Consider the following 15,913-nt stretch of genomic DNA (forward strand, 5'->3'; position numbering starts at 1 on the left):
CTCAACCCCACCCGGAAGACCTCAACCCCACCAGGAAGACCTCAACCCCACCAGGAAGACCTCAACCCCACCAGAAGACCTCAACCCCACCCGGAAGACCTCAACCCCACCCGGAAGACCTCAACCCCACCAGGAAGACCTCAACCCCACCCGGAAGACCTCAACCCCACCAGAAGACCTCAACCCCACTGGAAGACCTCAACCCCACCAGAAGACCTCAACCCCACTGGAAGACCTCAACCCCATCCAGAAGACCTCAACCCCACCAGAAGACCTCAACCCCACCCAGAAGACCTCAACCCCACCTGGAAGACCTCAACCCCACTGGAAGACCTCAACCCCACCAGAAGACCTCAACCCCACCAGAAGACCTCAACCCCACCAGAAGACCTCAACCCCACCCGAAGACCTCAACCCCACCCAGAAGACCTCAACCCCATCCAGAAGACCTCAACCCCACCAGAAGACCTCAACCCCACCCAGAAGACCTCAACCCCACCTGGAAGACCTCAACCCCACCAGAAGACCTCAACCCCACCTGAAGACCTCAACCCCACCAGAAGACCTCAACCCCACCAGAAGACCTCAACCCCACCCGGAAGACCTCAACCCCACCAGAAGACCTCAACCCCACCAGAAGACCTCTCATCCCCCATTTGGCCCTGAGGACCTCTCAGCCCTTCTCCTCTGAGGACCTCCCGGTGGGCGCCGTCCACCTTCTGCACCTCCGGAAGCTTCCAAACCCCTCCGAGAACCTCCAAGGAACCTTTGAGGAACCTTTGAGGTGGTGGTGGTGGTGGTATCTCCTTGGAGAAGACCTTCAAAGCGGCGCCGGTGGGGAGGAAAAAATGGTGGTGGTGGTGGTGGTGGAGAAGAAGAAGAAGAAGACCATGGCTGGAGGTCACATGGTGGCGGCGGTGGGCGGAGCCGGAGGCGTGGGGTGGTGGAAATGGGTCTCCTTGTAGACAAACCAGGAGCTGCCGACCCAGAGGAGGAGGTTGAGGAACCCCAAGATCTGCAACGGAGGAGGGAAGAAGGTCAAAAGCCACCACCGAGAGGTCCAAAAAGGTCCTTCTCGGAAACATCAACGTCAATTCCGGCCACCGGGAACCCCTCTGAGGTCCCTCAAACCTTTGGGTTCTTCAAGAGGTTCCTCAAAGTCCTTCAAACCTTTGGGTTCTTCAAGAGGTTCCTCAACCCTTTGGGCTCTCCAAGAGGTTCCTCAACCCTTTGGGTTCTCCAAGAGGTCCCTCAACCCTTTGGGTTCTCCAAGAGGTCCCTCAAAGTCCCTCAAACCTTTGGGCTCTCCAAGAGGTTCCTCAACCCTTTGGGTTCTCCAAGAGGTTCCTCAACCCTTGGGGTTCTCCAAGAGATCCCTCAACCCTTTGGGCTCTCCAAGAGGTTCCTCAACCCTTTGGGTTCTCCAAGAGGTTCCTCAAAGTCCCTCAAACCCTTTGGGTTCTCCAAGAGGTCCCTCAACCCTTTGGGTTCTCCAAGAGGTCCCTCAACCCTTTGGGTTCTCCAAGAGGTTCCTCAACCCTTTGGGTTCTTCAAGAGGTTCCTCAACTCTTTGGGTTCTCCAAGAGATCTCTCAACCCTTTGGGTTCTCCAAGAGGTCCCTCAACCCTTTGGGTTCTCCAAGAGGTTCCTCAAAGTCCCTCAACCCTTTGGGCTCTCCAAGAGGTCCCTCAAAGTCCCTCAAACCTTTAGGAACCCCTAAGAGGTCCCTCAACCCTTTGGGATCTCCAAGAGGTTCCTCAACCCTTTGGGTTCTCCAAGAGGTTCCTCAACCCTTTGGGTTCTCCAAGAGGTCCCTCAAAGTCCCTCAACCCTTTGGGTTCTCCAAGAGGTCCCTCAACCCTTTGGGTTCTTCAAGAGGTCCCTCAAAGTCCCTCAAACCTTTAGGAACCTCCAAGAGGTCCCTCAACCCTTTGGGTTCTCCAAGAGGTTCCTCAAAGTCCTTCAACCCTTTGGGTTCTCCAAGAGGTTCCTCAAAGTCCCTCAAACCTTTGGGTTCTCCAAGAGGTCCCTCAAAGTCCCTCAACCCTTTGGGTTCTTCAAGAGGTTCCTCAACCCTTGGGTTCTCCAAGAGGTCCCTCAAAGTCCCTCAAACCTTTGCGCTCTCCAAGAGGTTCCTCAACCCTTTGGGTTCTTCCAGAGGTTCCTCAACTCTTTGGGTTCTCCAAGAGGTTCCTCAACCCTTTGGGCTCTCCAAGAGGTTCCTCAAACCTTTGGGATCTCCAAGAGGTCCCTCAAAGTCCCTCAAACCTTTAGGAACCTCCAAGAGATCCCTCAACCCTTTGGGTTCTCCAAGAGATCCCTCAACCCTTTGGGTTCTCCAAGAGGTCCCTCAACCCTTTGGGTTCTCCAAGAGGTTCCTCAACCCTTTGGGTTCTCCAAGAGGTTCCTCAACCCTTTGGGCTCTCCAAGAGGTTCCTCAACCCTTTGGGTTCTCCAAGAGGTTCCTCAAAGTCCCTCAACCCTTTGGGATCTCCAAGAGGGTCCTCAAAGTCCCTCAACCCTTTGGGTTCTCCAAGAGGTCCCTCAACCCTTTGGGTTCTCCAAGAGGTCCCTCAACCCTTTGGGATCTCCAAGAGGTTCCTCAACCCTTTGGGATCTCCAAGAGGTCCCTCAACCCTTTGGGATCTCCAAGAGGTTCCTCAACTCTTTGGGCTCTCCAAGAGGTTCCTCAACCCTTTGGGTTCTCCAAGAGGTCCCTCAACCCTTTGGGATCTCCAAGAGGTTCCTCAACCCTTTGGGTTCTCCAAGAGGTTCCTCAACCCTTTGGGCTCTCCAAGAGGTTCCTCAAAGTCCCTCAAACCTTTAGGAACCCCTAAGAGGTCCCTCAACCCTTTGGGTTCTCCAAGAGGTCCCTCAAACCTTTGGGTTCTCCAAGAGGTTCCTCAACTCTTTGGGTTCTCCAAGAGGTTCCTCAAACCTTTGGGTTCTCCAAGAGGTCCCTCAACCCTTTGGGTTCTCCAAGAGGTTCCTCAACCCTTTGGGATCTCCAAGAGGTTCCTCAAAGTCCCTCAAACCCTTTGGGCTCTCCAAGAGGTTCCTCAACCCTTTGGGATCTCCAAGAGGTTCCTCAAAGTCCCTCAAACCTTTGGGTTCTCCAAGAGGTCCCTCAACCCTTTGGGATCTCCAAGATGTTCCTCAAGGCCCCTTTGACCCTTTGGTATCTCCAGAGGGTTCCTCCACCCCTCCCGGTGTTGTCCCCGATGCGTTGGGACCCACCACGGAGACGTTGAGGGCCCCCATGGAGGTGACTCCGGGGGCGCCGCAGGTGACGGAGGGGACATCGCAGTGGGGCAGCGGCGCCGCTGTGGACATCTTCACATCGGTCAAAGCCTTCGCCCACGCCGAGGAGCTCACGAGCCACAGGAAGGAGAAGACAACCGTCACCACGAAGTCCTGGAGGAGGAACGGAGGGGAGAGGATAGCGGTGGTGGAGCTCAAAGCCCACCAGAAGGACCTCAAATCCCACCAGAAGGACCTCAAAGCCCATCAGAAGAACCTTAAATCCCACTTTGTGGACCTCAAATCCCACCAGAAGGACCTCAAAGCCCACCAGAAGAACCTCAAATCCCACCAGAAGGACCTTAAATCCCACCAGAAGGACCTCAAATCCCACAGAAGGACCTCAAATCCCACAGAAGGACCTCAGAAGGTGGAAGATTAGGAAGATAATGGTGGTGGACCTCCCACCTCATGGAGATGTCCCTCTAAAGGAGACGGTGGACACCTACCTCGAGTCCTGTCCACGGCAGCAAAGAGAGAGGAGAAGAAAGCGGTTATGGACCTCCAAGTCCACACGGAGATGAGGTCCTCAAGAGAGGAGAACCTCAACCCACAGAGAAGAGGAGAATGGAGGGGATGGAGGAGATGAGGATGGAGAAGAGGATGGAGGAGATGAGGATGGAGGAGATGAGGATGGAGGAGATGAGGATGGAGGAGAGGATGGAGAAGATCCCACCCAAGGACCTCAAAACCCACTGGAAAGAGCTCAAATCCCACCAGAAGGACCTCAAATCCCACCAGAAGGACCTCAAAGCTCATCAGAAGGACCTTAAATCCCATCAGAAGGACCTCAAATCCCACCAGAAGGACCTCAAAGCTCATCAGAAGGACCTTAAATCCCGCTTTGTGGACCTCAAAGCCCACCAGAAGGACCTCAAAGCCCACCAGAAAGACCTCAAAGCTCATCAGAAGGACCTTCAATCCCACTTTGTGGACCTCAAAGCCCACCAGAAGGACCTCAAAGCCCATCAGAAGGACCTCAAAGCCCACCAGAAGGACCTCAAAGCTCATCAGAAGGACCTTAAATCCCACTTTGTGGACCTCAAATCCCACCAGAAGGACCTCAAATCCCACCAGAAGGACCTCAAAGCCCATTGGAAAGAGCTTAAAGCCCACCAGAAGGACCTCAAAGCCCACCAGAAGGACCTCAAAGCTCATCAGAAAGACCTCAAATCCCACCAGAAGGACCTCAAAGCCCACCAGAAGGACCTCAAAGCCCACCAGAAGGCCCTCAGAAGGTGGAAGATTAAGAAGATAATGGTGGTGGACCTCCAAGCTCATGGAGATGTCCCTCTAAAGGAGACGGTGGACACCTACCTCGTGTCCTGTCCACGGCAGCAAAGAGAGAGGAGAAGAAAGCGGTTATGGACCTCCCCGTCCACACGGAGATGAGGTCCTCAAGTGAGGAGGACCTCAACCCCCAGAGAGGAGGAGAAGGGAGAGGATGGAGGAGATGAGGATGGAGGAGAGGATGGAGAAGATCCCACCCAAGGACCTCAAAACCCACTGGAAAGAGCTCAAATCCCACCAGAAGGACCTCAAAGCGCACCAGAAGGACCTCAAAGCCCACCAGAAAGAGCTCAAATCCCACCAGAAGGACCTCAAAGCCCATCAGAAGGACCTTAAATCCCATTTTGTGGACCTCAAAGCCCACCAGAAGGACCTCAAAGCCCACCAGAAGGGCCTCAAAGCTCATCAGAAGAACCTCAAATCCCATCAGAAGGACCTCAAAGCCCACCAGAAGGACCTCAAAACCCATTGGAAAGACCTTAAATCCCACCAGAAGGACCTTAAAACCCACCAGAAGGACCTCAAAGCCCACTTTGTGGACCTCAAAGCCCACCGGAAGGAGCTCAAAGCCCACCAGAAGGACCTCAAAACCCACAGAAGGACCTCAAAGCCCACCAGAAGAACCTCAAAGCCCACTGGAAAGAGCTCAAAGCCCACCAGAAGGACCTCAAATCCCACTTTGTGGACCTCAAAGCCCACCAGAAGGACCTCAAAGCCCACCAGAAGGACCTCAAAGCCCACCAGAAGGACCTCAAAGCCCACCAGAAGGACCTCAAAACCCACAGAAGGACCTCAAAGCCCACCAGAAGGGCCTCAAATCCCACCAGAAGGACCTCAAAGCCCACCAGAAGGACCTCAAAGCCCACCAGAAGGACCTCAAAGCCCACCAGAAGGACCTCAAAGCCCACCAGAAGGACCTCAAAACCCACAGAAGGACCTCAAAGCCCACCAGAAGGACCTCAAAGCTCATCAGAAGGACCTCAAATCCCACCAGAAGGACCTCAAAGCCCACCAGAAGGACCTCAAAGCCCACCAGAAGGACCTCAAAGCCCACCAGAAGGACCTCAAAGCCCACCAGAAGGACCTCAAAGCCCATCAGAAGGACCTCAAAGCCCACCAGAAAGACCTCAAAGCTCATCAGAAGGACCTCAAATCCCACTTTGTGGACCTCAAAGCCCACCAGAAGGACCTCAAAGCTCATCAGAAGGACCTCAAATCCCACTTTGTGGACCTCAAAGCCCACCAGAAGGACCTCAAAGCCCACAGAAGGACCTCAAATCCCACCAGAAGGACCTCAAAGCCCATTGGAAAGAGCTCAAAGCTCATCAGAAGGACCTCAAAGCTCATCAGAAGGACCTTAAATTCCACTTTGTGGACCTCAAATCCCACCAGAAGGACCTCAAAGCCCATCAGAAGGACCTCAAAGCCCATCAGAAGGACCTCAAAGCCCACAGAAGGACCTCAAATCCCACCAGAAGGACCTCAAAGCTCATCAGAAGGACCTCAAAGCCCACAGAAGGACCTCAAATCCCACTTTGTGGACCTCAAAGCCCACCAGAAGGACCTCAAAGCTCACCAGAAGGACCTCAAAGCCCACAGAAGGACCTCAAATCCCACCAGAAGGACCTCAAAGCTCATCAGAAGACCTCAAAGCCCACCAGAAGACCTCAAAGCTCATCAGAAGAACCTCAAAGCCCACCAGAAGGGCCTCAAAGCCCACCAGAAGGGCCTCAAAGCCCACCAGAAGGGCCTCAAAGCCCACCAGAAGGACCTCAAATCCCACTTTGTGGACCTCAAATCCCACTTTGTGGACCTCAAAGCCCACCAGAAGGACCTCAAAGCCCATCAGAAGGACCTCAAAGCCCACAGAAGGACCTCAAAGCCCACAGAAGGACCTCAAATCCCACCAGAAGGACCTCAAAGCTCATCAGAAGGACCTCAAATCCCACTTTGTGGACCTCAAATCCCACCAGAAGGACCTCAAATCCCACCAGAAGGACCTCAAATGCCACCAGAAGGACCTCAAAGCCCACCAGAAGGACCTCAAAGCCCACCAGAAGGACCTCAAAGCCCATCAGAAGGACCTCAAAGCCCACCAGAAGGACCTCAAAGCCCACAGAAGGGCCTCAAATGGAGAAGATGATGGAGGAAATGATGGAGAACATCATGGAGGAGATGATGGAGAAGATGAGGATGGAGAAGATGATGGAGAACATCATGGAGGAGATGATGGAGGAGATGATGGAGAAGATGAGGATGGAGGAGAGGATGGAGGAGATGATGGAGAACATCATGGAGGAGATGATGGAGGAGATGAGGATGGAGAAGAGGATGGAGAAGACCAGGAGGGAGGAGGCCAGGAGAAAGGTCTCACCACGAGGGCCATTTTGCCGTCGCGGTGGCGGTAGAGGTGGAGAGCGCCGAGGTAGACGCCGAGGGCGGCCATACTGCCCAGGAAGGCCCCCACGGCCACGGCCACGAAGAACTGCGCCGAAGACGAGAAGTCTCCCACCAGGTGGACCTCCTCGGCCCACGTTCCGTTGCACAACGCCGTCAACGGTGGAGAGAAGGTGGCGCGGTTCAACCTGAAAGGGAAAAGCGGTGGCTTTGGGACCTCCGGAAGGACCTCCAGAGGGCTCCAAAGCTCTGAGCAGAGCTCCTCAACCTTCTCCTGGAGGTCCTCAACCCTCTGGAGGTCCTCAACTTTCTTCTGGAGGTCCTCAACCTCCTCTTGGAGCTCCTCAACCTCCTCTTGGAGGTCCCCAACCTCCTCTTGGAGCTCCTCAACCTCCTCTTGGAGCTCCTCAACCTCCTCTTGGAGGTCCCCAACCTCCTCTTGGAGCTCCTCAACCTCCTCCTGGAGCTCCTCAACCTCCTCCTGGAGCTCCTCAACCTCCTCCTGGAGCTCCTCAACCTTCTCCTGGAGGTCCTCAACCTTCTCCTGGAGGTCCTCAACCTTCTCCTGGAGGTCCTCAATCTCCTCTTGGAGCTCCTCAACCCTCTGGAGGTCCTCAACCTTCTCCTGAAGCTCCTCAACCTCCTCTTGGAGCTCCTCAACCTTCTCTTGGAGGTCCTCAACCTTCTCCTGGAGATCCTCAACCTCCTCCTGGAGCTCCTCAACCTTCTCCTGAAGCTCCTAACCTCCTCTTGGAGCTCCTCAACCTTCTTCTGGAGGTCCTCAACCTTCTCCTGGAGCTCCTCAACCTTCTCCTGGAGGTCCTCAACCTCCTCTTGGAGGTCCTCAACCTCCTCCTGGAGGTCCTCAACCACCTCCTGGAGGTCCTCAACCTTCTCCTGGAGGTCCTCAACCTTCTCCTGGAGGTCCTCAACCACCTCCTGGAGGTCCTCAACCTCCTCTTGGAGCTCCTCAACCTCCTCTTGGAGCTCCTCAACCTCCTCTTGGAGGTCCTCAACCTTCTCCTGGAGGTCCTCAACCACCTCCTGGAGGTCCTCAACCCTTTCCTGGAGGTCCTCAACCTCCTCTTGGAGCTCCTCAACCTCCTCTTGGAGCTCCTCAACCTCCTCTTGGAGCTCCTCAACCTTCTCCTGGAGGTCCTCAACCTCCTCTTGGAGCTCCTCAACCTCCTCTTGGAGCTCCTCAACCTCCTCCTGGAGGTCCTCAACCTCCTCCTGGAGCTCCTCAACCTTCTCCTGGAGCTCCTTAACCTTCTCCTGGAGCTCCTCAACCTCCTCCTGGAGCTCCTCAACCTTCTCCTGGAGCTCCTTAACCTTCTCCTGGAGCTCCTCAACCTCCTCCTGGAGCTCCTCAACCTCCTCTTGGAGCTCCTCAACCTCCTCTTGGAGCTCCTCAACCCTCAGGAGGTCCTCAACCACCTCCTGGAGGTCCTCAATCTTCTCCTGGAGGTCCTCAACCTCCTCATGGAGCTCCTCAACCTTCTCATGGAGCTCCTCAACCCTCAGGAGGTCCTCAACCACCTCCTGGAGGTCCTCAACCACCTCCTGGAGGTCCTCAACCACCTCCTGGAGGTCCTCAACCACCTCCTGGAGGTCCTCAACCTTCTCCTGGAGGTCCTCAACCTCCTCCTGGAGCTCCTCAACCTCCTCTTGGAGGTCCTCAACCTCCTCCTGGAGCTCCTCAACCTCCTCCTGGAGCTCCTCAACCCTCAGGAGGTCCTCAACCTCCTCTTGGAGCTCCTCAACCTTCTCTTGGAGGTCCTCAACCTTCTCCTGGAGGTCCTCAACCTCCTCCTGGAGCTCCTCAACCTCCTCTTGGAGCTCCTCAACCTTCTCCTGGAGGTCCTCAACCTCCTCTTGGAGCTCCTCAACCTCCTCTTGAAGCTCCTCAACCTTCTCTTGGAGGTCCTCAACCTCTTCCTGGAGGTCCTCAACCTCCTCCTGGAGGTCCTCAACCTTCTCCTGGAGGTCCTCAACCTCCTCCTGGAGCTCCTCAACCTTCTCCTGGAGGTCCTCAACCTCCTCTTGGAGGTCCTCAACCTCCTCCTGGAGGTCCTCAACCTCCTCCTGGAGGTCCTCAACCTTCTCCTGGAGGTCCTCAACCTTCTCCTGGAGGTCCTCAACCACCTCCTGGAGGTCCTCAACCTCCTCTTGGAGCTCCTCAACCTCCTCTTGGAGCTCCTCAACCTCCTCTTGGAGGTCCTCAACCTCCTCTTGGAGCTCCTCAACCCTCAGGAGGTCCTCAACCTCCTCTTGGAGCTCCTCAACCTCCTCTTGGAGGTCTTCAACCTCCTCTTGGAGCTCCTCAACCCTCAGGAGGTCCTCAACCACCTCCTGGAGGTCCTCAACCTTCTCCTCTGGAGCTCCTCAACCTTCTCATGGAGCTCCTCAACCCTCAGGAGGTCCTCAATCTCCTCCTGGAGGTCCTCAACCTTCTCCTGGAGGTCCTCAACCACCTCCTGGAGGTCCTCAACCCACCGGAAGGGATAAGCGAAGGGGGCGGAGACACTGATGTTGGATTTTCCACCGCAGCTGATGACGACGGAGACGCTTCCGCTGAAGCCCCCGCAGGTGGCGAAGGCGAAGATGGAGAAGAACTGAGGAGAAAAGAACCAAAAACCCCAAATTGGACCCCAAAAAACGCCCTCAGAAGGGCAAAAAATGACCCAAAATTGAAAATTTGGGGGAAATTTTAGTAAAAATTGAAATTTTAACCCTTAAAAATTGATTTGGTGGCAAAAAAGTGACTGAAAAATGGAATTTTGAAGGAATTTGAGAGAGAAATTGGGATTTTAATCAAAATGGAACGATTTGGAAGGAAAAAAATGAGCGGAAATTGGAATTTTGGAGGAAATTTTGGGGAGAAATTGGGATTTTAATGACAAAAAGAGTGATTTGGAGGCAAAAGAATGACCTAAAATTGGAATTTGGAGGAAATTGGGGGAGAAAATTGGGATTTTAATCACAAAGGAGTAATTTGGAGGCAAAAAAAATGACCTAAAATTGGAATTTTGGGGGAAATTGGAGGAGAAATTGGAATTTTAATCACAAATAATTGATTTGAAGGCAAAAGAATGACCTAAAATTGGAATTTGGGGAGAAATTTGGGGAGAAAATTGGGATTTTAATCACAAAGGAGTGATTTGGAGGCAAAAAAATGACCCAAAATTGGAATTTTGGGGGAAATTGGGGGAGAAATTGGAATTTTAATCACAAATGATTGATTTGAATGCAAAAGAATGACCTAAAATTGGAATTTTGGGGGAAATTGGGGGGGAAATTGGGATTTGAATCACAAAGAATTGATTTGAAGGCAAAAGAATGACCTAAAATTGGAATTTTGGGGAAAATTGGGGGAGAAATTGGAATTTTAATCACAAAGGAGTGATTTGGAGGCAAAAAAAATGACCTAAAATTGGAATTTTGGGGGAAATTGGGGGAGAAATTGGAATTTTAATCACAAAGGAGTGATTTGAAGGCAAAAATATGACCTAAAATTGGAATTTTGGGGGAAATGAAGTAGAAATGGGAATTTTAACCTCAAAAAAAGACTTCAAATCGCAATTTTGGGGGAAAATGAAGTAAAAATTGAAATTTTAATCCCCAAAAAAACTCAATTGGAGACAAAAAAAAACCCTGAAATTAAATTTTTGGAGGAAACAAAGTAAAAATTCAAATTTTAAGTAAAAAAATGAATCAGAATTGGAAGTTTAGGGGAAATTCGGGTAAAAATCGGAATTTTAGCCCAAAAAATCTTGATTTGGGGGGAAAAAAAATGCCCTAAAATGGGAATTTGGGGAGGAAATGAGAGAGAAATGGGACTTTTACCCCTCCCAGTTTGTCCTGAGCCCCTCCCAGTCCCTCCCAGTACCTCCCAGTGCCTCCCAGTCTCCTCTAACACACTCCCAGTCCCCTCCCAGTCCCTTCCCAGTACCTCCCAGTCCCTCCCAGTCCCTTCCCAATCCCTTCCAGTGCCTCCCAGTCCCTCCCAGTCCCCCCAAGTCCCCTCCCAGTGCCTCCCAGTCCCCTCCCAGTGCCTCCCAGTCCCTCCCAGTTCCCCCTACTCCCCTCCCAGTCCCCCTCCACTCCCATCCAGTCCCTCCCAGTCCCCTCCCAGTCCACCCCAGTGCCTCCCAGTCCCTCCCACTCCCCTCACAGTCCCCTCCCAGTTCCCCCCACTCCCATCCAGTTACTCCCAGTGTCACCCAGTCCCTCCCACTCCCCTCCCAGTCCACCCCAGTGCTTCCCAGTCCCTCCCAGTCCCTCCCACTCCCCTCCCAGTACCCCCACTCCCCTCGCAGTCCCTTTCCAGTCCCTCCCAGTCCCCTCCCAGTCCCCCCAAGTCCACTCCAGTGCCTCCCAGTCCCTCCCAGTCCCCCTCCACTCCCACCCAGTCACTCCCAGTGCCACCCAGTCCCCCCCACTCCCTTCCAAGTCCCACCCAGTCCCTCCCAGTCCCCCCAGTCCCCTCCCAGTACCTCCCAGTCGCTCCCAGTTCCCCCTACTCCCCTCCCAGTTCCCCCCACTCCCATCCAGTTACTCCCAGTGTCACCCAGTCCATCCCAGTCCCCTCCCAGTCCCTTTCCAGTCCCTCCCAGTCCCTCCCACTCCCCCCCCAGTCCCTCCCCAGTCTCTCCCACTCCTCTCCCAGCCCCTCCCACTCCTCTCCCAGTCCCCCCCAGTCCCTCCCAGTCCCCCCAAGTCCACTCCCAGTCCCTCCCACTCCCCTCCCAGTCCACTCCAGTGCCTCCCAGTCCCTCCCAGTCCCTCCCAGTCCCCCTCCACTCCTCTCCAAGTCCCACCCAGTGCCTCCCAGTCCCCTCCCAGTGCCTCCCAGTCCCTCCCCAGTCCCTCCCACTCCCTTCCAGTCCCCCCCACTCCCTCCCAGTCGCTCCCAGTCCCCCCCAGTCCCTCCCAGTCCCTCCCAGTCCCTCCCAGTCCCCCCCAGTGCTCACCCACTGGAGGCCCCTCACGAACCCGAGGGGTTCCCTCAGCGGCCTCAGATCCACTCGCAGCGCCGCCATCTTTTCCCCCCCCCACCCCCTTCCCTTCCCTTCCCGCCCTTTCCCGGAAGTGACGTCACCTCCTTCCTTCCGCGCGCACGCGCGGGGGGGCGGGGAGATTCCCTTCTCCCTCCCCTCTCATTTGCATACGGGGCGCGCTGCGGGGTGTCACGTGACGCGCTGGCGCCTGCTCCCGCCTCCCAGTTCATCCCAGTTGGGCCCAGTCCCCTCCCAGTTCATCCCAGTTGGGCCCAGTGCCCTCCCTCATCCTCCCAGTTCATCCCAGTCCCCTCCCAGTTCATCCCAGTTGGTCCCAGTCCTCTCCCAGTTGGTCCCAGGGCCCTCCCTCATCCTCCCAGTTCATTCCAGTGCCCGCCCAGTTCATCCCAGTGCCCTCCCAGTTGGCCCCAGTGCCCTCCCAGTTGGCCTCAGTGCCTCCCAGTTCATTCCAGTGCCCTCCCAGTCGGTCCCAGTGCCTCCCAGTTCATCCCAGTGGCCTCCCAGTTGGTCCCAGTTCATCCCAGGGCCCTCCCAGTTCATCCCAGTTGGCCCCAGTGCCCTCCCAGTTGGCCCCCAGTGCCTCCCAGTTGGCCCCAGTGCCTCCCAGTTCATCCCAGTGCCCTCCCAGCGCCCCCCGAGTGCCACCCAAGTGCCTCCCAGTCCCGTCCCAGTTCATCCCAGTCCCTCTCCACATCCCTCCCCGAAGCCCTCACCCACATTCATTTGCATATAACGCCTTGATTTGCATAACCACGCCCACCAGTAGCTCATTTGCATACTCCACTGCATTCCATCTTCCTCAAAAGCCGCTCTTTATTGGCTCCTCATTTACATACTGATTTGCATACAGTATCATTACCTCCCTCTTCCCTCCCAGCGCTCCCCCTCTTCCTCCCAGTTCATCCCAGTGCCCTCCCAGTTCATCCCAGTGCCCTTAAAACCGGTCCCAGTGCCCTCCCAGTTCATCCCAGTGCCTTCCCAGTTCATCCCAGTCTCCCCCCACTGCCTCCCACATCACTCCCAGTCCCTCCCAGTCCCCTCCAGTCCCTCCCAGTTCCCCCATTCCCCTCCCAGTCCCCCCCAATGCCCCCTATTCCCTTCCCAGTCTCCTCCCAGTGCCTCCCAGTACCCCCTTTTCCCTTCCCAGTCCACTTCCAGTGCCTCCCAGTACCCTCCAATCCCCTCCCAGTACCCTCCAATCCCCTCCCAGTACCCTCCAATCCCCTCCCAGTGCCCTCCAATCCCCTCCCAGTGCCTCCCAGTCCCCCTCAATCCCCTCCCAGTCCCCTCCCAGTGCCTCCCAGTCCCCTCCCAGTCCCCTTCAATCCCCTCCCAGTCCTTTCCAGTGCCTCCCAGTCCCCTCCCAGTCCCTCCCAGTCCCCCTCAATCCCCTCCCAGTCCCTCCCAGTCCCTCCCAGTCCACTCCAGTCCCCTCCCAGTGCCTCCCAATCCCCTCCCAGTCCCCTCCAATCCCCTCCCAGTCCCTCCCAGTGCCTCCCAGTGCCTCCCAGTTCCTAGAAGTCCCAGATGTTCAGTGCTCCCCTCACCCTCCCCACCCCCCGGAGGCGCCGCTGCCCCTCCCGTCCCCCCCTCCCCACCACCTCCACCTCCACCTCGGGGCCACCACCAACGGTAGCCCAGTGGCCACCACCAGTAGCCCAGTGGCCACCAGGCTGGGGACCTCTTGGCCCCTCCCCTCCAGGCCCCCCACCCCCCCCTCGGTGGCCCCCACGGCAACATCGACTCGCCCCGTGGCTACCACGTCTACGGCCACCACGCTGGTGGCCACCAACCCCAGGACCACCATCATGGTGGCCACCAACTCCACCATGGTGGCCACCAGCCCCGTGACAACAACTATGGTGGCCACCAACTTCATAGCCACCATCATGGTGGCCACCAACCCCACCGTGATGACCACCAACCCCATGACCACCACCATGGTGGCCACCAGACCCATGACAACAACCATGGTGGCCACCAACCCCATGACCACCATCATGGTGGCCACCAACTTCATGACCACCATCTTCGTGGCCACCAGCCCCACAGTGGTGGCCACCAGCCCCGTGACAACAACTATGGTGGCCACCAACCCCATAACCACCATCATGGTGGCCACCATCCCTATATCCACCATCATGGTGGCCATCAGCCCCACCGTGGTGGCCACCAATCCCATAACCACCATCTTGGTGGCCACCAACTTCATGACCACCATCATAGTGGCCACCAACCCCACACTGGTGGCCACCAACCCCATGACAACAACTATGGGGGCCACCATCCCCACCATGGTGGCCACCAATCCCATGACCACCATCATAGTGGCCACCAACCCCATGACCACCATCTTGGTGGCCACCAGCCCCACCGTGGTGGCCACCAGCCCCGTGACAACAACTATGGGGGCCACCAACCCCACCGTGGTGGCCATCAGCCCCGTGACAACAACTATGGGGGCCACCAACTTCACGGCCACCATCATAGTGGCCACCAACCCCACCGTGGTGGCCACCAACCCCATGACCACCATCATAGTGACCACCAACCCCACCGTGATGACCACCAACCCCATGACCACCATCATGGTGGCCACCAACCCCATGACAACAACTATGGGGGCCACCAACTTCACGACCACCATCATAGTGGCCACCAACCCCACCGTGATGACCACCAACCCCACAACCACCATCATAGTGGCCATCAACCCCATGACCACCATCTTGGTGGCCACCAACCCCACCATGGTGGCCACCAACCCCATGACCACCATCATGGTGGCCACCAGCCCCACAGTGGTGACCACCAACCCCATGACCACCATCTTGGTGGCCACCAACTCCACCATGGTGGCCACCAGCCCCATGACAACAACTATGGTGGCCACCAACCCCATGACCACCATCATGGTGGCCACCGACCCCATGACCACCATCACAGTGGCCACCAACCCCACCGTGGTGGCCACCAACCCCATGACCACCATCATAGTGGCCACCAACCCCATGACCACCATCATGGTGGCCACCAACCCCACACTGGTGGCCACCAACCCCATGACCACCATCATAGTGGCCACCAACTTCACAACCACCATCACAGTGGCCATCAACTCCACAGTGGTGACCACCAACCCCATAACCACCACCATAGTGGCCACCAACTTCATGACCACCATCACAGTGGCCACCAACCCTATGACCACCACCCTGGTGGCCACCAACTTCATGACCACCATCATAGTGGCCACCAACTTCACAACCACCATCATAGTGGCCACCAACTTCACAACCACCATCATGGTGGCCACCAACCCCACACTGGTGGCCATCAGCCCCATGACAACAACTATGGGGGCCACCAACTTCATGGCCACCATCATGGTGGCCACCAACCCCATCACCACCATCACAGTGGCCACCAACCCCACCGTGATGACCACCAACCCCACAACCACCATCACAGTGACCACCAGCCCCACCGTGGTGGCCACCAACCCCACAACCACCATCACAGTGACCACCAACCCCACCATGGTGGCCACCAACCCCATAACCACCATCATAGTGGCCACCAACCCCACAACCACCATCATAGTGGCCATCAACCCCACCGTGGTGGCCACCAACCCCATGACAACAACTATGGTGGCCACCAACCCCATGACCACCATCATAGTGGCCACCAACTTCATGACCACCATCTTGGTGGCCACCAACCCCACAGTAGTGGCCATCAGCCCCATGACAACAACTATGGTGGCCACCAACCCCATGACCACCATCATAGTGACCACCAACCCCATGACAACTATGGTAGCCACCAACTTCACAACCACCATCATAGTGGCCACCAACCCCACCATGGTGGCCACCAATCCCATGACCACCACCCTGGTG

General features: G+C 56.0%; 1 protein-coding gene across 1 annotated transcript; it reads right to left on the reverse strand.

The window, feature by feature from the left end:
• Window positions 1-578: 578 nt before the first annotated feature.
• LOC104065399 (synaptophysin-like protein 1) lies at window positions 579-12,058 on the reverse strand. Its single transcript, XM_054052677.1, has 6 exons — window positions 11,961-12,058; window positions 9,484-9,602; window positions 6,965-7,175; window positions 3,238-3,414; window positions 643-1,015; window positions 579-604 (listed from the first exon to the last, which is right to left on the reverse strand). The coding sequence occupies exons 1-5, from the start codon at window positions 12,027-12,029 to the stop codon at window positions 902-904; spliced, it is 690 nt and encodes a 229-aa protein (XP_053908652.1). The 5' UTR covers window positions 12,030-12,058; the 3' UTR covers window positions 579-604; window positions 643-901.
• Window positions 12,059-15,913: the final 3,855 nt, after the last annotated feature.

The sequence above is a fragment of the Cuculus canorus genome, chromosome 35 (genome assembly GCF_017976375.1).
Source record: "Cuculus canorus isolate bCucCan1 chromosome 35, bCucCan1.pri, whole genome shotgun sequence".
Classification (NCBI taxonomy): Eukaryota; Metazoa; Chordata; class Aves; order Cuculiformes; family Cuculidae; genus Cuculus; species Cuculus canorus.

Excerpts from the sequence above, each read along its gene's own strand:
- LOC104065399 (XM_054052677.1), bottom strand. The coding sequence starts at position 12,029 with ATGGCGGCGCTGCGAGTGGATCTGAGGCCGCTGAGGGAACCCCTCGGG. Across the intron at positions 3,415-6,964 it reads ACGGCAAAATGGCCCTCGTG|GACTTCGTGGTGACGGTTGT; the intron begins GTGAGACCTTTC and ends TTCCTCCTCCAG. Across the intron at positions 1,016-3,237 it reads GGGCCCTCAACGTCTCCGTG|ATCTTGGGGTTCCTCAACCT; the intron begins GTGGGTCCCAAC and ends CCTCCGTTGCAG.